Source organism: Rattus norvegicus, chromosome 11, assembly GCF_036323735.1.
Source record: "Rattus norvegicus strain BN/NHsdMcwi chromosome 11, GRCr8, whole genome shotgun sequence".
Classification (NCBI taxonomy): Eukaryota; Metazoa; Chordata; class Mammalia; order Rodentia; family Muridae; genus Rattus; species Rattus norvegicus.
This window is the reverse complement of record NC_086029.1, coordinates 82977429-83003419: the sequence shown is the minus strand read 5'-3', so window position 1 is coordinate 83003419 and position 25991 is coordinate 82977429. Positions and strand designations below refer to the sequence as shown.

At 40.5% G+C, this 25991-nt stretch overlaps 1 protein-coding gene and 1 pseudogene across 1 annotated transcript; both read right to left on the bottom strand.

Moving 5' to 3' along the window:
- Positions 1-3993: 3993 nt before the first annotated feature.
- Positions 3994-25786, bottom strand: Ppp1r2 (protein phosphatase 1, regulatory (inhibitor) subunit 2). Its single transcript, NM_138823.3, has 6 exons — positions 25531-25786; positions 16505-16612; positions 12986-13063; positions 12351-12445; positions 8428-8595; positions 3994-5523 (listed from the first exon to the last, which is right to left on the bottom strand). The coding sequence occupies exons 1-6, from the start codon at positions 25650-25652 to the stop codon at positions 5477-5479; spliced, it is 618 nt and encodes a 205-aa protein (NP_620178.1). The 5' UTR covers positions 25653-25786; the 3' UTR covers positions 3994-5476.
- On the bottom strand, positions 17307-17763 carry Chchd2l2-ps3 (coiled-coil-helix-coiled-coil-helix domain containing protein 2-like 2, pseudogene 3; annotated as a pseudogene).
- Positions 25787-25991: the final 205 nt, after the last annotated feature.

Below are 25991 nucleotides of genomic sequence, written 5' to 3'. Positions count from 1 at the left end.
ATGCCTCAAATAAGAACCTAGATGAGTCAAATACATTTCAAATGGAGAAGCTAAAAGTCAAAGTAGCCAGGCTGAGGAACACCAGCTGCAGACACTGGCCGCGTAATGCCTCCCCAGTGAGCAGCATGTATGCCATCAACTGGTTAGGAAAGAGTTGACCAGTATGGGCAGGTATGGGCAGGGCATCTTGGAAACCACTGAAGCAATAGTCACCAGGCACTAAGCTACAGTGGCTTATAAACACCCAGTGACCACCCCTCCTGCCTAGAAACTCATTTTACAGTTTCTTGCCCAAGATATAGAAAAATTAATCTTACACTTGTCAAATTACATATAAGCCAACTCTTCCTCTCCAGTTCATGTTCATCTTCTATAAAGCCTCGTCTAGCCCCGCCCTTTGCTTGGAATGTTATGGTAGAAAAGGTTGAGTGGCTTTTGTAAAATTAATTTGAAAGGTGCTATGTTAATTATTTGAAACAATTTCCTTTAATCAAGGTTTATAACTGGTGGGTATGTACGCCTTTAATCCTAGGTTTAATCAAGGTTTATAACTGGTGGGTATGTACGCCTTTAATCCTAGGTTTAATCAAGGTTTATAACTGGTGGGTATGTACGCCTTTAATCCTAGGTTTAATCAAGGTTTATAACTGGTGGGTATGTATGCCTTTAATCCTAGTACTCAGGTAGAAGTAGGTAGATCTCGGAGTTTGAGGGCAGCTTGGTCTAGAGTTCCAGGACAGGACAGAGAAATCCTCACTAGCATCAGAGCTGGGCAACGCCATGAATGCAGTCTCGTGGACCCTCTTTGCTTGCCTTCTTGGTTCTAGGTATGAAGTCAGGGCTTTAAACAGGAGTCCTGCCGTTACGCTCTCCCCAACCCGCACACCATGGATATGATCTCCCTAAAGGGAGAGGAGAAAGTACTCAGCATGTGCAAAGCTAGGGACATTGTGTGGGATGAGAATGTGGTGGAGCACACAGAGAACTGACGGTTCAGGTACCTGTTGGTTTTTTTGTTTTTTTTTTTTTTTCTTTTCTTTTCTTCGGAGCTGGGGACCGAACCCAGGGCCTTTCGCTTGCTAGGCAAGCAACTACCACTGAGCTAAATCCCCAACCCCGTACCTGTTGTTTTGAATGTTTATTTTACATGTATGGAGATTTTGTCTGCAAACCATGTGTCCCCGCTAGGAGGGTGTTAAAAGCTCCTGGAACTGGAACTATAGATGGTTGTGAGCCATCATGTGGGTGCTGAGAATTGAACCTGGCTGCTCTGCACAAACTCTCAGTGCTTGCCCTTATCTCTGAGCCATCTCTCCATCCCACACTGGTTTTTGTAAACCAGCATAGTACCTGACTTTACAATACTGATTCTATGAAGGAAAAACAAATCAAAACAAACAAAAAACCCCCTGGTTCTGAGTGATCTTACAATATGTTGAAGACAACCAGTCAGCACACATGCTTCTGATTTTTCTAAATATTCCTATACATACACCTATTAAGGCAATTTTCCATTTTTCAGATTAAAAAAAAAACAAAACAGGGAGATAGCTCAGTGGGTGAAATGCTTGTGTAACCACAAGCACCCAGGTTTGAACTATAGAATCCTTATTTAAAAAAACAAATAAATAACAAAACCCCTGGCTTGCTGGCCAGGAAACCCTACTCTGAGACCCAGCTTAGTGATGTGGATGGGTCCTGAGCAATGGCACGGTTGGCCTCTGCTCTCTACATATGCACATGCCCCAGGGAATGAGCATCTGGACACATCAAGAACACATTCACCTACCCAAACAGTCAGAACTACTTGAGCAACATTCCTCCTAAAGGGGACAGCATGCACCCATGATCTACAGTTACTCGGAAGGTACAAGTGCTAAAACTGCAGTCTGCATCTAAAAATGCATGAATCAAAGATTATAAAGTTTTGGCTAGTTCTGTAGCAGAAACCTGCCATTTTGCAGGCACAAAGGGTCCAAAGTTGAAGAGCTTTAATGAGAACATTTTCCTTACTTGCCTGCTTTCTGTTATTTTGAGGATTAGAAATAAGAAGCCTATACCATGCTGAGCAAGAGTAAACAGGGTCTCGATAAGCGGTAGTTGTCATTTCACTTTTTTTTCCTTCATGAGAGACATCACTGGGTTACCCTAAGTGAGTCTTGAACTTGTGATACTCCAGCTCAAACTTTTAAGTAGTTGAAATTATAGACAAATACCACCATACCCAGGTTCTGGTATCAGTTCCAACACTGCCCAAGATCTAGCCTGGTGTCCACCACACTTGACTTATGGAATATGCTGATAACGAATTAAAAGAAAACAAAATTTAGCCAGGTAACGGTGACACATGTCTTTAATCTCAGTGCTTGGGATCTCTTGGGGAGGGGGGGTGAGTCTGATTTTATAAATGGATCAATTTCAGATTATATATGTGATACTATGCTTAGTGCATGCCAAAAAAGGGGAAATACTTAACATTTTGCTATACTCACCAACATAAAAGTTACTAAAAATGGGTCATGTTTTAAACTATTTTCCCTACTGATTTTGTGATGGGTTAATGATTAAACTGAGGTGATATGATAGTGTTGATAGTATGATAGGTTGATAGTAAGATTCCATCTACTGTGGCTAGAACTGACCAGTAATAGTTAACTTTCTCCAAAGGGGGGGGAAATAAAGTTAAAAAAAATTTACAGAAGTGCACACCACAAAGCACTCATCTCTGTCACAGACACACACACTCACTCACACACACACACCCCCCACAGAGAGACGTCATGCCATGTCTCGTGTGTGGAGTTGGTTTCCTCCTCCCACAATGTCTCTGGGGATCAAATTTAGGCTATTTGGCAAACTTTTTGACCCACTAGTGTCATGTTACAGGCTTAGCGCCCACCTCCGTGGTTATGGGGAACCAAACCCAGGACTGTAAAAATTCATCTTGTTTTCCACAGTCTGGCACAAGGTCAACTAGAGTAATTCAATGAAAGTATTTAATGCTATGTCTTCATGCTCCTGGAGTCCGCAGATGGAGGCTGTGTGTCCTCTTCAATTACTCTCAAGCTTACTTGCTGAGACAGGGTCTCCCACTGATTCTGCAAGGGTGGCTGGCTCGCAAGTTCCAGGGAGCCAGTGCTCTCTGCCTCTTTAGCTCTCCAATTAGAGATGTATGAAATATATGGCTTTTGGGGTGCTGGGAAGCCAAAACCAGGCCCTCATGCTTGCACAGCAAGCACCAGACTGAGCAGGCCATCACCACAATGCCCTGGAGGAAATACTTTTTTTAGTTGCATTTGACTACCTAACATGCTACAGACATGCTATTAGGCCTATGTCATTCCTCTGAAGTAATTATCTACTTTGTGAAACCAAAAATCTTACTTGGGACTTTAAGTTTTAGGAAACAACTTACAGAAAACACGAAGAATCAGATGTTTAAGTCGTACTCTTTGTCCCACTGTACAATAGGCCACTTCTCAAATATAAAGAGTAGGTGGAACTTCCCAAGTACACAGTCAGAGGGAGGGGCTGGAGGGATGGCTCAGCAAATAAGAGCTCTGGCTGCTCTTCCAGAGGACCTGGGTTCAACTCCTATTACCCATAGGGGAGATCACAACTGTCTGTAACTCTGGCTCCAGGGGATTTGACAGTCACCTTCCTTGGGCTTCCACAGGTACTGCATACGTACAAGCAGTGCAGACACATGCTGTCGGCAAAACCCCATACACACACAATAATAAAAAACAATTTGAAAAGAACACAGAAAGAGCACATGTCTGGGTACATGAACATATTCACATACATATACACAGTCAGTTTCCACATCCCACAAACAGGCTGGATTACAAAGATGAGGTATACACTGCTGATGTGTACATCAGAGGTTCATGGCTAAAGTGTTTGGTTAGAATACTGCACTAACATTTCAGAGCTTCTCTGGTAAAAAAAAAATCCCATTAAAAAAAGACATTCAAAATAAGCACATTCTTCTAACAGTAAAGACTCTTCCCACTTTTTTTATTTTGACATCATGATAGTTCCATAAATTTAAAGTGGAAGATAGCTGTTCAATAAAAGCCATTTCATATATATAATATACATAAGTTATTTTAAAAGTCTGTCATATAACAGATTGATTTGGTGCTACCAAAAACTTACGATACAAATAAATGACTACAAAGGAAACCATCACTAAACTAAGACACACGGGAACAACGTTGCATTTCAGGGGGAAAAAAACCCAAATAATTTCTATCATGTTAAAGGAATCACGTTCATTTGTCATTGTGTGCATAATCATATTCCTTTAAAGCAGACTCCTCAGAACCTTTAAATTTAAAAATGTTCAGGTATAAGTCTTTCTGTACATTCAAAAACAATCATATTCTGATTACATACAATGCTTTCATCGTGCAAAAAAAGCCTTAGTCAATTGTTTTCTAAGGTCTAACGTCAAATGAACCAATATCAGCCATTTACTGAGCAGGCTGTCAGTCAGAGAAGTCCAGAGATCAAGCTGCTGAGATGCCCTTCCTGCCACAATACGGCTACTACTAGCTCTGGTTCCTTCGTGTGTTAGAACTAGCAGCTGTCAAAGTAAGAATTCAGTGCTGCAGCAGATGACAGACTACTTGAGAAGAGTCCCTCACGTCCAATAGCCTTTGCCATCCTATAATACAATTTTCACACCTCTATGTGTATAGGCAGAGAAAGTAGGAAATCAGAGCAGGCTAAGCCAGGAATATAAATGACAAAGGGACACTAAGATAGCCATGGTATTAAAATCCTCGTCTGAAGCCTGCACAACACCAAAACAGCAGGGCAGGTACCAGTGCAACTTTAACCTGGTCGTTTATTTCAGTGTGGATGGGAATGGGGGAAACCAGATTGGATGAAAAGATTTTATTCCTTTCAAGCACAAAGAAAATCAACAGGAATTTTAAAGGTCATTGATCAGAAAATGAACAATACCTCTTAGAAACCTCAATTAGCCAAAACAAGCTAAAGATAAATGCTTAAAAAAATCTTTCAGCCTAAATATTTATCCATCTACATATCCCACTTTATGAATAGGCTTTAGATTAAAAGAAGAAAAAACATCAAACTACCCCCAAACATTTTATAAGAGGTACCACCATCTAGAAGTGACAAAAATAAATAGTTTCCCCCATATTATTTAATCTCTAAAGCATAAAAAGCTATATAACATCTTATACAAATTAACCAGTGTTCTTACAAAAGTAAAGCAGTTTTGGACTACTAACATTACACTGTATTTGTGGTGAAATATGAGGCACAAGAATATATGCATTAATTAGGCATTTTCCATCTACTCAGTCTCTATGGTCTTAATTCTTGGCAATATATAACTGGTGTGTATTTTGGTACATAGTCACGAGTCGTAGAGAACAAGAAGCAGTGTGGTATAAGTAACAAGGTTTGTATTTGACAACGACTGCACTGATGAACACGTTTATGAACTTTGTGATTTGTGCTGCAGATGGTCGCCTGCAGTAGATCCTGCAAAGATAAAGGGAGGAAGAAAGTCAGTACCTTGCCATTATGGTTTGAATATGACATGCCCACAGGATCATGTGCTGAGGGCTTGATCTACTTGAGAGGCACTAAAAACTCTAGGTGGTAGAGCTACCCCAGTGGCCCTCCATGCTCACCATGATGCTCTCTGCCTCACTACAGACCCACAGTGAGAGACCTGAGCACACGTGGACTGAAACCTCAGCCCCTGTGAGGCCCTCTGCCCCAATCCTCCTCTTAGGTTGCTTCCTCCGGTATTTATCAAAGCAAAACCAAAGCACCCCAAAGACACGATCAACCCTGAGATGAAATGCCTACATTAAAAACTTCCCCTGGCATGGTAATATGCAAATAGAAAACAACAAACCAGTATGTATGTTTGATGTAGGCTAAATTAGACTAATTTCAAAGGATCTAGAAATACTACTAAATATTCTAAAAGTAGGAATATCTTGTGTAGACAGAGTGAATGGGACAGTGTGAGAATCACAGGAGAAAAGTTAAGTGTTACAGCTCCAGTTATCTGATACTCAACAAATTCACTTCAACTGATAACTGTAAAATACTGACTTCAGACTCTACACACTTCTCCATTTATGGAAACAAATAAACAGGGATGGAGCAAAAAGAAGGGAGCAGAGGGAAAAGAGGGAGGAGGAGATTAAGGGAAGCAGTGAGTTTTACTGAACATAGGAGCTTTGGAGGCTGGTTAAGAAGACCCCATGAGTAGACGAGAAAAAACCTGTCTTACGCCTTACTGCACAGTTCCCAGCCTTATGTATAGTTCTGAGGCCATGACAGTTAAACTCTTATGTGAGAGTACTTTAATTCCCACTTCAGAAGACTAAGAAACTGGCTAATACAAAACTTTATACTCTACTTACCTGGGGAAACACATCTATATATACAGTTTATGGAGTTCAATGTCTTAGAGGCAGAGATGAACAAAAAATCAGTTATGTATTTCAGGAGTTATTTATTAAGCACAGATTAGTGCACCCCTCAGACCTCATCACAGAAGCTTCTTATACAGCAGAGACTGCCTAATACAGAGACTCCCAATTGGTTAATGTGCAGAGTAAGTGGTCATGGATGCTTAGCCAAGATTCCCCCAAGCCCTAGCAGGGGAGCTCCTGGCAGCTCATGGCTACTGGGGGAGAGTCAGTTTTCTTCAGAGATGTGGGCCCTGATTTGCCCATGCTCCAGGGGATGGCACCACACCTATGCACACGCAGGCAGCAGTCGCTGGATTCAGTGGGTTAAGAGAACATTATAGGAGATGTGGTTGGAAGTGATCTGAGAGGAGTTAAGACTTGGGGAGTGGGCATGACCAAAATACATGTAAAATTCTCAAATAACAAAGAAAAATATTTTTTCTGGAAAAAAAAAAGGTATTAAGAGAAGGGGAGAGATTTTTTTTCCCTTTACTCTTTATCATTGTGTTGAATTGGGTAAATAAATTTCAGCAGCAAATGAGGAATGTTCCTAATTTATCACCATACTCTAAGAGCTGCTAGCAAAAGGGAAAGTCTGAATCCAGCAGATGAGAAGTTACTTGAGTACTTGGGGTGGGGTGGGACCAAACACTTCAGGGCAATTAGGAGACAGTATGTTAGTGAGTGGTCTACCACTGGAGCATACCCCGGTCCATAGTTTTGATCAATTAAAATAGAGGAAGACTTAACAATTACTAGGATGAAGCTTACTCAAGTTAAATATTATAATCTAACACTATAATGAGATAACTTACTATCTCATATCATCAAATTATTATTTCACAGTATGCATGCAAATATAACAACTATTTATTTGAACCAGTTTAGGCCCCAAGGATAAATCATACTGCCACACACACAAAAAAAAATCAGCGTACAAGTATAAAATATATGTAGTGACTATACATTCCATCTCCCACAGTGGAGTAGAATAACCACTGCATTTTTGAGACAGGCCTTGCTCTATAGGCCAGGCTAGTGCTGGATTACAGATGTACACTACTGTACCTGGCTCACCTTTGTTAAGCACAATAGCTGAACAAAAATGGGGGCTGGGGTATACACGTCAGTGGTAGACATATACAAGGCCCTGGGTTTGATCCTTTACCTCAAAATCAAATGAAAGAAAATATAGTTCCTGAGAGTACCATGTGTTAGGCTTCGGGAAATAATTGTCTTAGACTTAAAAAATAGAAAAAAATAACGAAGGAGAAGTTGGACATGACGGTGGGTGCCTGAAGCCCCAGCACTCGGAGCGGAGGGAGGTGGAATGAAGTTCTTATAGGCTACACAGCGTGGCTTTATCTCAATTTAAATAAAAAAAGGAAAAAGAAAAAGGAAATCAAAATTCAAAATAACTGTATAGAACATGCGGTATAGAAATGTCATGGTGGCTCGTGTTTTCCATGCCAGTTCTTGGGCGGCTGAGACAGGAGAACTGCTGTGATTTCTAGTCCGTGTTATGGTATAATACCATCTCACCAAAACCAAAACCCACATTAAAAAAAACAAAAACAAAAACAAAAAGTATATGTGAAGTTTAATCTTCAGCTGCAAAAACAAACAACAGAAAAACGGGTAAAAAGTTTTAAGCTTTAATTTAGATTTTCTTGTTAAATAAAATATGACTTCATACAATCAAACCAAATATCCTTACTTAAAACTAAAGGACGAGAAAAAACAAAACAACAATCCACTATATAGCATATGGTCTTATTAAATTAATTTTAGGCAATTTATTTTGAAACTGGTCCCAAGGATGAAATTGTAGAAACACCGACACAATAAAGTAAATCAGCAAAATGTCCTGAGGGATTTTCCAGAAGTTTAAGCAGAGTGAACTATCTCAGGCACAGAGAAGCACAGCCCCAGGGACACTGTTAAGACATCTGACCTTGATTTGACTCTTCAATATTCATGCTGTCTGCATCTGCAGTCTCTGACATTTCTTCATCTTCGTCATCATCATGTAGGTCTTTTGAAATTAACTGTCTGGCTAATTTAATATTCAGTCCTTCGTTGTAATGAAGCTTCCTTTTCATTTCAAACTGCCGCTTCTTTTCTATAAAAGATTTTAAAGCTTAGAAGGTCTCACTTAAATGTTTCTATCAGCTAACAACTGGTCTTGTGTGGCAGTCAGGTAGTTTGTAATAAGACCATACAGTCTGCAAAATCTAAAATATTTACCTTATAAAAACTTGTGCTGGTTCTACTTTATTTAAATGACTCAAGTATACATCTCAATCAATGAACAGGACTGGATAAAACCATTAGAAATTTTGGGAGAGGGGTTGGGGATTTGGCTCAGTGGTAGAGCGCTTGCCTAGCAAGCGCAAGGCCCTGGGTTCGGTCCCCAGCTCCGAAAAAAAAGAAAAAGAAAAAAAAAAAAGAAATTTTGGGAGAAAAATTTAAAGACAGAAGAAAACTCTCCAGTAATAGTTGAATGGGAGGCAAAAGGTAAATCATAATCGTTTGTATGAAGAATGCACACAGCCCACAGACATATACACAATACAAACAAGATGCAACAACTAGCAGTGGGTAATTCTGGGCCAAGAGTTCTGAGTAATGTACTTGCAGTCCGATGCACCATCCCCCTGTACCCCAGGGTACTTTATGCAGCCCAGGATGACCTACATCTCCCAGTGCTTCCGCCTCCCAAATGCTAATTAATATTACAGGAATGCACCAGGGCTGGAACATGGTGGAAGGGGGTTGTCCTCTGCCCTCCACTGGAGCATGCACACACATTGGGGCACAGAATGAATAATGTGCAAACAGATGAAACAGGCCTACATGCCGCTTCACTAAGAAACAATCCTCACGATTAAAAAACTGCCATGACTTAGAAACATAATTAGTAGCAATTCAGCACAACTGCTACATTGTACTAAAATAACTTTATGGCTCAATGGTTAAGGGCACTGACAGAGGTCCTGAGTTCAATTCTGGGCAACCATATGGCGACTCATCACCATCTATAAAGGGATCTGATGCCCTCTTCTAACATGCAGATGTACATGCAGAGAGAATACTCATACATAAAAAATATATAAATTTCTAAAAAAAATGAAGAAATACAAAAGGATTCTAAGATTTGAATCCAAGCACCCATCTAAAAAGCCAAACACCCAGTATCAGGCACATGCACTTTCTTTGAAACAAGAAATAAAGGGACTGGAAGGATGGCTCATATAATTTTGTGAAGTGATTTCCTACTGGTAGAATTACTAAATCACACAGAAGTTACGTATAAAACACACACATAAAAAGCACTTGGCAGCCTCTTGCAGAGGATCTAGGTTGAGTTCCCAGCACCCACGTTTGAGCTCACAGCCATCGCTTACTTCAGAGAAGCATGAGTTTGATCTCCAGCACCAAATACACGAGTCACAGTGTTGCACATCTGTAACCAGGGAGGCTGTCATAAGCTCAGCCTAATCAGTCTGTCCCAGTCCCAGTAAGAAATCCTCTCAAAACATAAGGCGGACAGCTCCTGAGGAGTGACACTTCCCCAGACACACGAAATGTGCACACACAACCTATGAAATCTGATTTCACAGAAAGCTGACACAAGTCATTTCAATCTCTCTTTTTTAAAAAACAGGTTTCACACATCCCAAGCTAGCCTCAAATATTCAAGGGAGCCAAAGATGACCTTGGCGTCTGACCCTTTCTTCTGCCTCACACTGAGCTTAGAGCATGGGCCACTGGGCCCACGTTATGCAGTGCCATGGATGGAATTCATGGCTTCTTGAATGTTAGGCAAGTAGTATTATAACAACTGAGTCATTCCCAATCCCATAATCCTTTGATTATTAATATTCACTTTGCAATTAAACAACATAATACAACATTATGCAATAAATAAAAGCACAGGTTTTTATGAAACCCAACAAGGCTATTAATTTTCTTTTTTGTATTTGTGCAGTAAAATTTTAAAAAGGCACATGTCCTGATTCCTGCAAGTTCCCACTCTGTGCAGATTCATAACATCTGTATAATTTAGTAATTCTACCAGTAGGAAATCACTTCATAAAATTATATTAATAGGCCAAAGTTACCCCTGCAGGTTGACTCGTGGAGCTACAAATTGATGGATAATTACCCTTAATGAGAACTAATAAGTAAGTCAATAAAATCCCATCCTTAACAGATAAAAGTTGGGGGAGAATAATGTGGAAAACACTAGAGACAACTTTTATTGAACACCCCCTTCCCCCTTCAGTGGCCGCTGTGCTGTCAGGTCTCGCTAATGCTGACAATGGGCTTGGGCTGAGAACCTGTCAAACAAGCTCAGAGTGCTACCCAGGTGTTCTATCGCTGAGCTACAAGCTTTTGATTATTTCCTTTTAAAAGAGAACAGGACAACTATGGGTAAGTCATCCCTCAGTACCTGAGGGATTGGCTCCTGGACACTATGGATGTTCAAATACTTCCTGTATAAGGTATAGTATGTGCAAATAACCTACACACAGGATGTATTTGTTCAGTCATTTCTAGGTTAAATTCTATGTAAATAGTTGCTATGCTATATTATTAGGGAATAATGACAAGAAAAATATGTCCATCATTGACACATGGACTCATTTTTCTTCCCTCAATATTTCTAAACCATTGTTGCCTGAACCTACAGGTTCAATACCTACAGATACTAATCAACTGGGTATTTTATATACTTGTAAAGATATTTTTTGGTCAGGCAGTGGTGGCACTTGACTTTAATCCCAGCACGCAGGATGCAGAGGCAGGTGGATGTCTGAGTTCTAGTCACAGAGCGAGTTCGTATGTGTGCACACACAAGCCTGTGCAAGTGCCCGAGGCTAGAGGTATCAGCAGCTGTGACCCATATGACATGGATTGTGAGATCTGAACCCAGGTCTCCCAGAAAAGGACTCTGACCTAATTTTATCTTAAAAAGATAATACATTCACATGGCTCAAAAAGTATAAAAAACAGCAAGATAGAACATATTCCTGTATGAGCAGTATTCCATGTAAACAAAGTCTGCATAAGCAGCAGTGTCTTAGCTATGCATGTTCTGTCTGACCACAAGAGCCTCTTCATCCTGTAATGAGAACTTCCCTAGCTTTTCTTCGAAGACTCGGTGTTCCACAAGACTATACAGATTTCATCCTATATTTTACCATCTTGTTTCACTGGATAAATTTCCTTGTTTTTGTTTGTTTTGTTTTGTTTTCTTCAACACAGGGTCTCAAGTGCTCAGGATGACCCTAATCAAGAACGAGGGTGAACTTCTGATTTTCCTGCTTCCATGTCTCTAGGCGGAGATTCTAGACAACATAGTTTATTTGAAGCTGGGGCTCAAATTCAGGGCTCTGTGCATGCTAGGTAAGCATTTTCCCAACCGAACTTAATCTCCAGCCATGCATTACTACCTTAAAACAGAAAAGGCACAAGCAGCAAGACAATCTACCCACTTGAAGATCATTCAAATACTAAATGATACTAAAAAGCATTAATTTTATAAGTATTTACCAAATATCTACATTTTATCAGTCACTAAAAAATACAAAGAAAGGGATATTTGCAGAATACTTGGAATATGGTTACTATATTTCGTCCAAGTCCTTCAAATCAGGGGAGAAATACTATTATATAAGAAACTCACATTCAGTCCTCAGCTCCAAAAAAAAAAAAAAAAAAAAAAAAAAAAAGAAACTCACATGTGTAGAATCTATTTTCTATTGTTTCCTACTTTCCTGCCCACTACTTCCCCAATATGAAAGTAATTTTTCAATCTTCCAAATAAAAATGGCTAGCATCACTCTAAGAGCAGCTGAATGAGTAACCTACCTCGCTCTTCAGGGGAGAGGTCATTGTCTTCCTCTCCACTGCTTTCTTGTTCCCGAGTCCGAAACTTTGGCTCGGAGCCCTCAGCAGCAGCTAACCTACACAGTATTTAGGAAGATATTAGAAACTGAGACACTCAATCTAGTTAGATGACTCATTCAACTTGAGTCATGATAACATCCCCACGATCAACAGCCTAGCTCTAATTGATAAGACGACATGAGAAAAAGTAGGAAGGGATGCAGAGACAGTGAACAGTAAGGACAGCAGAGTGGGTGCGAGGAATCAATGAACAGCAGTAACTTATATTTGCTGCTCTCACACCTTTACCATGCAGGTAGTAGGATATTTACCAATAGCACCATCACACAGGGAAAAACAGATTCAAGTTTTCAGGTAATCTTCACCTTCCCACTTCCTGTGTGCATTGATACTAACTGCACACTGTAATTTAGTTAAGGGCTGGGGATCTTACTCGGTGGTAGAGCACGTATTTAACATGCAACTCTGGGTTCAATTATAAGTAAACCCCCAAAACCAAGATAGGTTTAGCCCTTCACTTACAAATGTACAGGCAGCACACTATCAAATGTCTTGACATGGAAAACTAAAACTCCCTATGGGAAATGCATACTTACTTTTTCGCTAAGATCTCTGGAGTCATGACTTCATTGCCTTCTGAATCACTACAGACATCTTCATCATCACCTATCATACTAGGACAAGAAACATGTTGCTATTAACAAGCACATTACTAAAATGGATACATAAAAGAAAACTGAATAGCTAGAAAATCGATTGGAAATACAATTGTACTATTTAATTAAAATTACAATTTATTTAGAGATTTGATGTCATCTTTGAAATTTAACTTTAAAACACTTTCTACTCAATATACATAGTTAGAGACATAGCATTGGGCTGGGACTATAACTCAGTGGAGTGGCAGGAGTCCTTGCCTGACTGCATAAGGTCCTAGAGTTCAATCCCCAGCAATAAAAAGAAAGTAAGTTTAACAAGAGGGGGTAAAAAATAAAGAAAGAAAAAGAAAGAAAGGAAGGAAGGAAGACAATCCCAAAGTACCGAAAACTCAAATTATCTACAGAAAAATAAACTAAAAATGCAAATTTTTGTATCCAATGAGAAAAATAGACAAATAATGCAAAATAACCCTTTTGTTGGTCTTAGTATTATTTTTCGAAGAACTGTCTTGCTATGTAGCCTGTCTGGCCTCAACTTCGTGATGACTGGAATTACAATTGTGCACTGAGAATACTGAGATGGTTTTAGAATTTGTGTTTATGTATGACCATTAAGAAAGAAACGGTCTACATGGACATACACTAGGAAAAATAAACTTAGATCCTGTGGAGGTTAATTCTGACTGCCAACTTCACTGGATTAAGAAATGCATAGAAAACAGAGCCAAGTGACACCCCCCTCCCGCCTCCTAAGAGCTTCCTGGGCAGGATGCAGGACTAATCCGTACACGCAGTGACAGAATCCGGAGTGCTCACTGCACGCTCACTTCTCTTTCCTCTGCTGAGATTTCTGGTGGGCTTATGTGCAGTTTTGTCATATTCCTCTGACTGTCTCACTAAACAGCTGATACACTAATGAATCTACGGGAGAAAAGAAAAGGAAAGAAAAAGTGCCCAGAGAATTAGCCAAGCACAGTTATTGGTGTGTCTGTGATTGCACTCCCAGAGTATCTGATCAAATCAACAGATTCATTCCTTGCCGGATTCAGGATGGCATTCTTAGAAACTTGTGCAAGGAAGAAGGTACGACCTAGTTGAAGAAAAAAGGTCAGTGAACTCCACTGATTTGTTTCTTGTTTTTAAAGAAAGAACATGCAACTGATGAGTGGGGAGGTGGGGGATCTGGGAGGACTTAAGGGAGAGATTATGATCAAAATAAATGGAATTCTCAAAAAACAAAAATATTTTTAAAAATTCTAGGGGCTGAGGATTTAGCTCAGTGGTAGAGCACTTACCTAGGAAGCGCAAGGCCCTGGGTTCGGTCCCCAGCTCCGAAAAAAAGAACCAAAAAAAAAAAAAAAAAAAAAAAAAAATTCTCTACCACACAACATTCCCTCTGTGATGGTGTTCTACCCCAAAGTCATGGGGTCAGGCAACCATGGACAGACACCATGAACCTTTGAAACCATAAGTCAAGAAAAGTAGAAATCCTTCTCATGTTTTTGGTGTCAGGAACTTGGTCACAACAATATAAAAGCAAACTAATACAGGCCCTAAAGCCCTAATTAATAAGATTTAAAGGTTAATCATCTTTCCTACAAATAGCTAATAAAAACTTTGCTCTCAATTTTCAAGCCACTGAAGGAATTTTATGCAGAACTCAACTACATATAAACAAGAACCTGCCGGTTTATACATTTATCCATGGAAATGTGAACTAAACCCAAGAACATTTAGGATCTGAGTAGAGCAGGGTATAAGAAATATAATTTTTTTACTTTTTAAAAAGATTTATTTTTTAAGTATGAGGACACTGTAGCTGTCTTCAGATACACCAAGAGAGGGCATCAGATCATATATTACAGACTGTTGTGAGCCACCATGTGGTTGCTGGGAATTGAACCCAGGACTTCTGGAAGAGCAGTAGTCAATGGTCTTAACTATTGAGCTATCTCTCCAGCCCATTTTTTGACTTTTGTAGTACTGTTCAACAGAAAAGTCTAGGTTACAAATGAATTGTATGCACATATTAGAGAATATAAACTAATATGTACACTAACAGCATGAGACTCTTAGTTTAACATGATCTTTTCATAAAAAGTATTTTTGTTATTGTTAAATAAAATGTTTTAAAACAAAACCAATCTCACGCAAGCTATGATAAAAGCTAACTGATAAAAGCTGATTTTCTTTAATAAGAAAGTCCTGACTCTGCATTCTGGTTTGATAAAGGGTTTGAGACATGTATCTCAATCACTCTGTAATGAATGGGAAAAGGGTAGAACACTTCACTTATTCCTTCCTCAAAGTTCATTACTATTTAGTTCCATTATCTGTATCTTCTGTTTCACTTTCTTTCTGGCAAGGACATTAGCATTTTTATGTGTATTTGCACGTTTTTACTAGCATCGCACTGTCCCATTAATTGAAAAGATAGCCTTTTTTGTTGATGTAACTCACACCCGACCTTCACAAAGCCCCTGGTAACATATGAAGTGGGCGTGGTCATATAACTCCAGGACCACAGATGTAGGCGGGAGATCAGAAAATCACAATCATCCTCAGCTACACAGCAAATGCAAGGCTAGCCTGGGCTTCATGATATCCTGCCCACAAAATCTCCACTAAGTGTCCTACCTCTTTAGAGTCTGTCCTGTCTCGTGGTGTCCATGAGTACACTATTTTTACCTCTTGCTTACTGCTCTACAGTATCACTTCATGATTATTTTTAACTGGACAGAGGGGCTCATGCCCTTAGCATGAAGGAGGAGGATGCTAGAGGACTACAAGGACTTCAAGGAAAGCTTGGGCTTGACAGTGAATTCCAGACCAGCCCAAACTAAGTGTGATCAGATCTCAAAATAAATAAAAAAGAAAAATCCTGAGACTTAACATAAATCAGAACTACATACAGCATCAATAAAAATAAGAACACAAAACTGCCTATTACATAGCTTCCCCCTCACCCCTTTTTAAACAAAGAAAGCCTCGCTTTCTACTTGGGGAACTAAAAACCTCAACTTCCTTTCAAAAAGACAAAACTTGGAGCTGGAAAGACGGCTCAGCAGTCAAAAGCACTTGCTGCTCACCAGGGCCTGAGACCTGAGACCGGTCAGCACTCAACCAAGCAGCTCACGCCATCTCTACTCCACGTGACCTGACTTTGGCTTGTAGCCTTCTCAGGCACCTTCATACATGATAACATACATAACAGCAATGGGAAAAAAGGGAGGGACATTGGTGTGTATCAGCAGCTGACAACCATCTAGGTGCAGTAAATACTCACTACAGCAACAATGTAATGATGTGAAGTTACACATTATTAGCAAAAATGTATTCAGGCAGACCATTAACTAGCACTCTGGTAAGAAAGTAAGAGAGATCTGAAGTATCTGTTACTTAGTATCAATATGCAAATGAACTGGCCACAAGAGAAAGGGTGTCTGTGTCACACACTTGTGGTATGGAGTGTCTGGCTCGTCTATCTTCATCAAGCCGTAGTCTTTGTCAGCTGGATGATATGTTGCCAGGATGTTCATTTCATCCCACTTCTGAGACTTTTTACTGAAATTAAGAAAAAAAGAGAGGCATTTAGTATCCATATTACATACATTTAGTATCCAAAGTTACATAATTTCTATCAGATCCTCCAAACACTATTATGCTATGATGCTATGACATACTTAGATTAACTTACTACAAAAATAAAAACAATTGAAATATCTTACTGTCCTATCTTAATAGTTACGTGCTTTTACACACACATACACACACATACGCATACACGAGCACACACAGAGATACAGTGTCTCATTCTGTAGGAGTGGCTGACCCAGAACTTGCTATGTAGAAAAGTCTGGCCTTCAACTCATTGAGCTGTCTGCCTCTGCTGGAATAACAGGTATACAACACCATACCCTGCTATGAAATTTTCCTTAATAAAGAAAACCTTACTAAATTCAGATACTGCTAAGATCACAAAAATTAGAGATGGGTTAGGTTTTTTGTTTGTTTTTTGTTTTCTTTTATCAGAATAAATCACTTTATTTTAACTCAGTCGCAATAGTTAGTTCAAGGAAGCCAAACACTTGCCCAGTACCCAACACTACAAGGCTCAGTAAACATCTACAGTTAGATCTCTTTCACGGCCATTCTGAAGCAATGGAGCTGTTAGAAATAAGGGTCCACACGTGTAACTATCACTTATATAGAACCAAGTTTACATTTCTCCAGCTTGAATTTCTTGATTAGATTAAACCATTTGCAATCCTTCACTGCCGCAGCACCTCATTGAAGCCCTCACAGAGCTTGACATCGCTCTGGTTCTGAGCACACTCCAGAAAGTGCTTGATCTCTAGAGAGCAAGGGCCATGAGACTGCTGGTCCTGCAGCGGGGCGCCCTGAGGCTCCTGAGAAGTGATGTCAGGCTTCGCAGGCTCAGCATTAGCCCCTCTGCTGAAGCCCCCAGTGATGGTGTGACCCAGGGTGTGTCCACTGCAGAGCCCACAGCCACACTGGCTGCAGTGGAAGCCATCTGGGCCGTAAGACCTGGCTGCTGAGGGGCAGCAGCAGGTGAGCCAACTGCAGATGGGGCAGCGGCTGCGGCTGGAGGCTGAGCTGCAGCTGCTCTTCTGGGAGAAGCCCTCACCTGAGGGGCCCGGCTGGCTGGAGGAGTCACCCGGGAAGTGGGCCTTCGGCTTCCACGCAGCATCCTAACTGCTTGCAGTCTCAGTGTTCAGAGAAGACAAACTACCTTTGTTTTATTTTAAAAAGTTTTGAGACAGTGTTTCTGTGTGGCCCTGGCTGTCCTGGAACTGAAGAGATCTGCCTGCCTCTGCCTCCTGAGCACTTGAATTAAAAGTGTGGGCCAATCACACCTGGCTTATAGCTTGTTTTTTTAATCTACAAAATAACTTTGCTAAGAAATAGCATGTTCAGGTTTACTTAAATGGAAATAGATGTGACTCGGGGATATCTTGTTACTATCCACTCAATAAAGTCATGTAGCTCGTGTGCTCCGTTTTCGGAATCCTTTAGGCATTTCCATGTATTAATTCCACACATATTTAACAGTAAGACCCAGGCCCTGGCAACCATCATCCTCTTTTTCTGGGAATCTGACTACTCTAGGTACTTCATTTAAATGGAATCATACAATGTTTATCCTGGCTTAGTTCACTTAAGACAGTGTCTTAAAGGTCTGTCTATGGTGTAGCATGTGCCAAAATCTTTTTTTCTAAGGCCAGTTAGGAGTTAAGCTAACTAAACATTTAGAGTGCAACTTTTCAGTCTCACCCTTAATTTCTTTAATAGGTATAAACTGGCACAGATACTCACAAGTAAGTTTGAAACTACAGCTCAGAATCTCTTCACTCAGGAAAGTCAAAATCTTACAAGCTTGTAATAAACCAAAATGTGACACATGACCTTTAGGCATAGAAAAACAGTTCAAATGCTTTGTTATTACGAATCCAGCTCATATGGAGATTTATCTGAATTTTCAGCAAAGAAATTAAAATGCCACCAATACTCATTTAATCGGGTTAGAGCTGAGTTAGCTGGGTATGCAGAACTTGATTTAACAGTACTCGTCTTCTCAGACAGCTAACCAACCTATCACGTTATTTTATTTTTTTGGTTTTCTGTGTAACAGCCCTATCTGTCCTGGAACTCACTTTGTAGACTAGGCTAGCCTCAAACTCACAGAGACCCACCTGCTTCTGCCTCCTGAGTGCTGCTGGGATTACCAGGCATGTGCGCTACATTAATAGTGACCTCAGGACAGAAAAACAAGAGATTTCAGTGTTATCCTAGTCCTACAATAAGACTGTCCACAAACAACCTCAGTAATAGTCCTTATGGAGTTGCTGATGTGATGTGTCAACTGATGTGATGTCCATGAAACAAACTACAAAACAGCATGCAAATACAAAGTTTATGATGGGGAACAGGGTTCAAGAGATAACCCTGTAATTACAAGCACTTGTTCTTGTGAAGGACTCAAGTTTAGTTCCCGTCATCCACATGGTGGCTCACAACCATCTCTAACTCCAGCTCCAGAGGATTCAATGCAGTCTCCTGGCCTCCAAGAATACTGTATGCAGTACACACAAGTACACACACAAAATAAAAATGCTTAAGATTTTAAAATCTAGGGGTTGGGGATTTAGCTCAGTGGTAGAACGCTTGCCTAGGAAGCGCAAGGCCCTGGGTTCGGTCCCCAGCTCCGAAAAAATGAACAAAAAAAAAAAAAAAAAACAACTCATGTCAGGAGAGTTTAAGTGACTTATCTATTTTTCCATGCATCATTGGTGTGTGTGTGTGTCTGTGTGTGTGTGAATATATATATATATGCGCCATGTATGTGTGTGTGAGGGTGTCAGATCACCTGGAACTGGAGTTAGTCGTGAACTGCTATGTGCATGTGCTGGGAATTGAACCTAGGCTCTCTGGAATAGCAGCCAGTGCTCTTAACCACAGAGCCTCCCTCTAGCCCCAAATTACATTTTCTTAAATTTAAGAATAAAATTTAGTAAGTATAATACTAGTACCCTAAACCATTAATAACTTGAATTTTTCACATTTTCGCTCTACTCTGTATCTTAAATGATATATAAATATAAAGTAGTATATTTAAAAGCACATCTGTACTGTATATAAGCTATATACACTGTATCATAAGATACTTCCCCGGAGCTGGGGACCGAACCCAGGGCCTTGTGTTTGCTATGCAAGCGCTCTACCACTGAGCTAAATCCTCAACCCATTCTTTTTGCCTTCTTAATAACTGAATATGATAGAAGTTAACTAATGTTAGGTATTTAGATGTAATCTAACACATTTATGACAGGCAGAAATATATTCATATATGCTACTTGCTGATGATTTTAGGATAACTTGCTATAATAGCCTTCTTTTCAGAAGGGTTCTTACTATGCTATTCACACTGCTCTTAAACTTACAGATTCAAGTAGCCGTCCTGTGTTAGCCTCCCAGACAGCTGCAATTCGAGGTAGGTGGCCATTATTATATTTGGCATCCAAAATATTTTATATCAACACCACGTATAATGCCACCAATAATTATCAAAACATGGCTGGGTATTTTTCCTTTCCAACTGCGGAGTATAAAGCAGTATGTAAAGCTCTTCTGCACTTATCCCTCGCTATCTAATAACATGGCAACTACTTACTTTACACGACTGAACTGTTTACATCCTTTGCACAGCAAATGCAAGTTCTTCAGATTAAGAAAAGCAAAGCACATTACACATAAAAGTTGAATTTACCTAATCTATAACTACAATATATCTGAATTTTAACTTTTTCCTGTTTTGTATTTATTATGTTCTACTTTAAATGAAATTTAAAGTCCTACATATTCAAAGTTATACTAACCTTCATTTCCTCAGTACAAACTAAAGGGAAAAGAAATCCTAGAAATGTTCACGTTCAAATCCAAGAAAGATTATCTTCAAAATGGGGAAGCAGGGCACAAAAATTAAGAATACAGGCTACTAAATTGCTAATTCTTAGGTAGAAAGCAAATGAAGAGAAGAAACTGTCAATAGAGACAATGTACCTGGACATTAGCATCCCTAACATTTTAATGTAATTAGTGGCAGAGTAACAAAACCCAAGGAGCAAACATGAATTCAATTAAAATATCATCATGAACTACACGACACTATCATCTGGGTCACAAACTCCAGACAAAAATAAGGGTACCAGGAAATGACAGATCTGCTGTGATAGCTACCACACTTGCTGATTTGATTTCAGTTCACCCTGGGATGACAGGTTTGCAGACTGTTTAAATCTTGTCCTGGGCAGTCACTTCTGACTTTCACTTTGTTGGTTCAATGTTGCCATCTCAAGGGCCTCCCAGTACTTTTTGCTGCTTCTCCTGGCATATTTGATACTTTTGGCTGTGCTCAGAGTGGCCAGCCAAGTTTTGCTTCAAAGTATTAACTTTAATTTCCTACTTCAATAAACAATTGTCTTTTTAAATAAAGATTCAAGGGCTGGAGATATGGCTCAGGACTGCTCTCCTAAAGGTCCTGAGTTCAAATCCCAGCAACCACATGGTGGCTTACAACCCTCTTCTGGTATATCTGAAGACAGCTGCAGTGTACTTGTATATGATAAATAAATAAATCTTTAAATAAAGATTCAAGACTTTGAAGTCTGAAATCACAATTAAAATTAAACCAAACTTAACAATAAAGCAAACAAATGATAACTTTTAGGAAATAACCTTTTTATTTTAATTGGCTTTGACTTTTAACACTCCACATTCTTGAACAGACAGAGACAATATTAGAGCATAGTTGTATCTTAAATTATATCAGTGGAATTCAAGCATCTTGGGAAGAGGGGTGTGTGTGTGTGTGTGTGTGTGTGTGTGTGTGTGTGTGTGTGTGTCACACAGCCAGACTGGCCTTGAACTGGCTATGTAGCTAAGGATGACCCTGAACGTTCATATCTCCTTACCCCCCAAGTGCTGAGATTATATGTGAGGGCCACTGTCCTCCCTCAGGCACAGTTTTTGTTTTTTTGTTTTTTTTAATTTTTTGGATTATCTGTGGAACACCCCTGGCTGTCCTAGAACTCACTCTGCAGACCAGGCTGACCTCTAACTCACAGAGATCCACCTGTCTCTGTCTCTGGAATGCCGGGACTAAAAGTGTGCACCACTATGCCCAGCTTCAAGCACAATTTTTAAAAGTTGAATTTACCTGATCTACAACTATAATAGAATCTGGTTAGCAAACTCTGATGTAGACTATATAAACTAACCTGAGAGGTATAAAAAAATTAGATGTCTAAATTTTGTATAACAAGACAGTTAAGAATAAAGTACTGGGCTCAGTATTTTGACTCGTTGAAGACTTATACTACGGTACAGGTACACACATAAATCACTGGCAGCCAGACTAATAAAATCAGTGAGTAGTACAGACAGGATTCAGATTAAGCACTAAACTACAATTTCTAAGACAGAATTTAGTAACATTTAACATATTTCTGATAACTGCAAACAAACATTTTCACTCCAAATCTAAAATATACCTTAAAATGGATAGCATTTTATAATCAGTTTGCAACTTTTTTCTTTTTCTGGTGACAGTATCTTAGAATCTTAGAAGCAAAGGGCGATGTTTTCAATGAACAGCACATGCATCACTCAAGATGCTAGGCTATGACCTCGTAGGATGTACATTTCACGGGCAGTATCCTGAAACAGCCATGAGAAATCCACAATCATAGGAGAGAACAACGGCTTTTGAAAGTGTTGAGAGTGGGCACCAGGCTGCAATGTGTAACTGCCCAAATATGGTTTGTGGAATCTTTTGTTTGTTTGTTCATTCATTTGTTTAAGACTGGGTAGCTCTGGCTGTCCTGGAACTTCCTCTGCAGACCAGGCTGACCTTGAACTCAGAGATCTACCTGCCTCTGCCTCTTGAAAACTGGGGTTAAAGGTATGCACCACTACACCTAGCTTGAGTCTATCTTTTTTTTTTTTTTTTTGTCCTTTTTTTTTTTTTTTCCGGAGCTGAGAACCGAACCCAGGGCCTAGCGTTCTACCACTGAGCTAAATCCCCAACCCTGAGTCTATCTATTTTTAATTAACCCCCTAAAACTAATACTTGACAAATGTCATCTGAGAAAACTACTCAGTGGACCTGACATTATCAGTGCAATCAGAAGAAGAAAACAGCATATGTTAAAGATTGGCATGTGCCTGCTTCTTTTTATCTCTAGAGGTCAAGGTGGGGGAACTGCAATTTCAAGGGTATCCTGGGTTATATAGTAAGATATTTTTTAATGCAATAAATCACTAAAAACAAACACATCTCCAAATAATTTGTACCTGTGTGTATGGGGTTGTGGGGAAGAACCACCCTAGGTGTAAGTCCTTGCCTTCCTTGTTTGAGACTGCATCCTATCTTTTTCCAGATGTGCTGGGCGAGCTGAAGCTCAAGCTTCTGTGGATTCAAGGATTCTCCTGTCTCTGCCTCCCATCACCCTGTGTAACCACTGGGATTACAGATGTGCACGCTATCCTCTGGTTTTACATGGGTTCTCTATTTAAACCTAGGTCCTCACACATGGCCAGCAAGTGCTTTACCGAATTCTGAGCCATCTTCCTCAGCTCCTCCGTTCAGGTTTAAGTACTACAACCAACAGTATGCATGAAAGTATGAACTATGAAGATAGATTGGAAGTGTTTCAATTTTTCCTTTAGAAAGCTCTCTGTAAATAATCACTACAGACAGTATCTCCAGTAAGAGCAGGCAGGAGAGAGAGAACAAAGAAGCAACTACATTGTATAGATAAATCCTATTTACAGGTTTTCTATTTGGGAATTTCCTTATTGGAATCCTTCTATAATCTTAACATCATTACTGAAGGGAGTTTAGTGGATGCTCAAAGACATCAGGGGGTAGGAGAATTTTTAACTGTCCGCAGGGAACATGTTGCCAGCTGGGGCCAAACATGGCGAGGCCCTGCTTGCTGTTTTTGGCTCTCACATTATTAAAAGTGTTCTTTGACTTTTCTGTTATAACTATTAACATACATTCCGGAACTCCTTGTACAAAAGGATGAGTTTCATTGACCTTTTGATACATGAACATCACATACTTTATACAGTGTGTGTCTTCCTTTCCCTTCCCTTTCCATGTTGAGGATCAAACCCGAGGACTTGTATATGCAACTATATGTATACAATAATGTAGTTTTATTGCTATAATTTCTTTGTTTTACCATTTTTCAATAGTTGATTATGGAAAAGCTTATCTTTTACCAGTTGGGACCATACACACATCATGAACTTCAATGAACTATGTTTGATGGGGCCTGCTGAACTTGGGCTACAACTACAGTCAAGGCAGTCGGTCAACTAGCTTATAAAATCCTTTTTAAGTGAATCTGTCCTGCCAGGAACTCTTTCAGAAGGAGCAATTTATCTAGTGGAGTCAGTCTCATTTAGTGGTATGGGGGGTGGGGGGTAAATCTTGGGCAAGCATGGGAGTCAGAGATCTAACTGATAGAACAGTGCTCTAGATCATAGAGCATCAAATCTGAGGATGTGAGTTAAGGGTGCTGAGAACTGAGATATTTGATAGTTGGACAAGTCAATGAGGACCTATCCTGCTGCTTGACAGTCAAGCTGTGGTGAGCGAGTGCCTTCTGGACTTCCTGCTACTATGCTGTGGCATTCAGTTTTCCCATGACCCACAACCTGTCAAAGCACTTTAAAGCAGCTTATTCCAAGTACAGCTTGGAAAACTATGAAGGCACGCAGTTCTCTTCAAACTCAAAGAATGGGGGGAGGTGGTGTTGCTGGACAATGCTAAATCCTTTCCCTGTCTCTGCGGGACACAATTCTAAGTTGAATCCACAAAAGGGGTTTTCTCCAAATTTCCCATAAAATTGTTTCCAGCTAGTTACTCTAAAAATTCCAAATTAGATCCTTAATATAGGAGTGCCCTACTTCTAAAAGTCTAAGACTTCACAGCATTCTCACTGCTACCTCCACGGACTTCAGTAATCTTTCTTAAGCCTTGTTTCTGAATGCAAGAGTTCCTATTATAATTTTAGTAACTTAGACTATTCGAGGCCCCCTTAGAGTCTGACCCGGTGGTATAATTAGTTATACCCTAGACGCTGTACTACTGTCACACTATTTTCATTGAGCACTGAAGCCTGGGTAGTTTTCTCTGTAGCCAGAACACCTCTCTGTTTTTTCAGGCTGGAATATCTTTCCATTATACAAATGTACCATAATTAATATTTCACCAGTTCTCACTAATGGACCTTGGGCGGTTTCCAGGTATTTACTAATACACACAATGCTTTACGTCAATATCTCAAGTTGCTTCTCTCTGAAGAACTGCGTTTAGATATGCAAAACAGGACCCAAAACTAGATAGAAAGCACCCAAACCTCTAGCTCCAGGTACAAAAATATTTAGCAACAGTAACTTTCCATTAAATGCAGATGACTGATTTTAAAATTTTGGTTTCATTTAGTGCAGAGATAATGACAGACCAGGAACTGAGAGACGAACGCAGTAAAGTGCTTAATGGAGAAATAAATGTGTTTGTGCTTCTGGTTGTTTTTTTTAAAGTGTTGATCTCATTAGCCTGAACCTAGATTGAAATTGAAGGGCAAAAAAGAAACTCCTTTGCCTTAGAATTTTAGCTACCTTGGCTTAGGCTAGGGGCATAATAAAAGCTTAACAGTTAAAGCTTTGAAACTTCAATCTGATTCCTTAGCGTTCCGAAGGACACGAAGTTCAAAAGCCAGGCTTAAAATGTGCGTGTACTTAGAAAATAAACGAGACAAACGCCACCGCCTCTGGCGGCTCCGGTCCCACTCCACCCCGCGGCCGGAGGGGCAAGGCTAAGGCCGGCTCCCCGTAGCCGCCTGTCAGCCGGGAAGGCGAGGCTTCCAGGCCGGCCTCCCGGCTCTCACCTCAGCTCCTCTTCGACGGTCCGGCGGGGCTGTTCGGCCGAGGCCACCACCGAGGAAGTCGTAGAGGTCTTGTTCTTCAGGATTCCCTTGATGGGCCGGTGCGAGGCCGTCGAGGCCGCCATTGCCGGTCGCTCCGGCTGCTGGCTCAGGGTCGCTGCTGGCGTGGGGTCCCGGAGGAGAAGGGGTGGGCACTGCAGAGACCCTCCAGGCAGCCGTGGAGCCCAGGCCGGGCTAAAGCAGTCGCACCTGCTGTCGCGGAAACCACTACCAGCGTCTCCCGCACGACACAATGACCGCAACGCCACAGCTGACGCCGCGCGGCTGGCGGCCCTTCGCCGCCGGCAAAGCAGCCCGCGGCCCGCGGAGGAGGCCGGCCTAGTGGCCCAGCGCGGGAGCGACGCGGATGCCAAAGCCAAGCCCGGCCCGCCCTCTCGCGATATCTAGAGCGGGGCGGGGCGAGA

Excerpts from the sequence above, each read along its gene's own strand:
- Ppp1r2 (NM_138823.3), bottom strand. The coding sequence starts at position 25,652 with ATGGCGGCCTCGACGGCCTCGCACCGGCCCATCAAGGGAATCCTGAAG. Across the intron at positions 13,064-16,504 it reads CCAGACACTCCATACCACAA|TATGATAGGTGATGATGAAG; the intron begins GTGTGTGACACA and ends TTCTTGTCCTAG. Across the intron at positions 8,596-12,350 it reads CCTCTCCCCTGAAGAGCGAG|AAAAGAAGCGGCAGTTTGAA; the intron begins GTAGGTTACTCA and ends AATCTTTTATAG.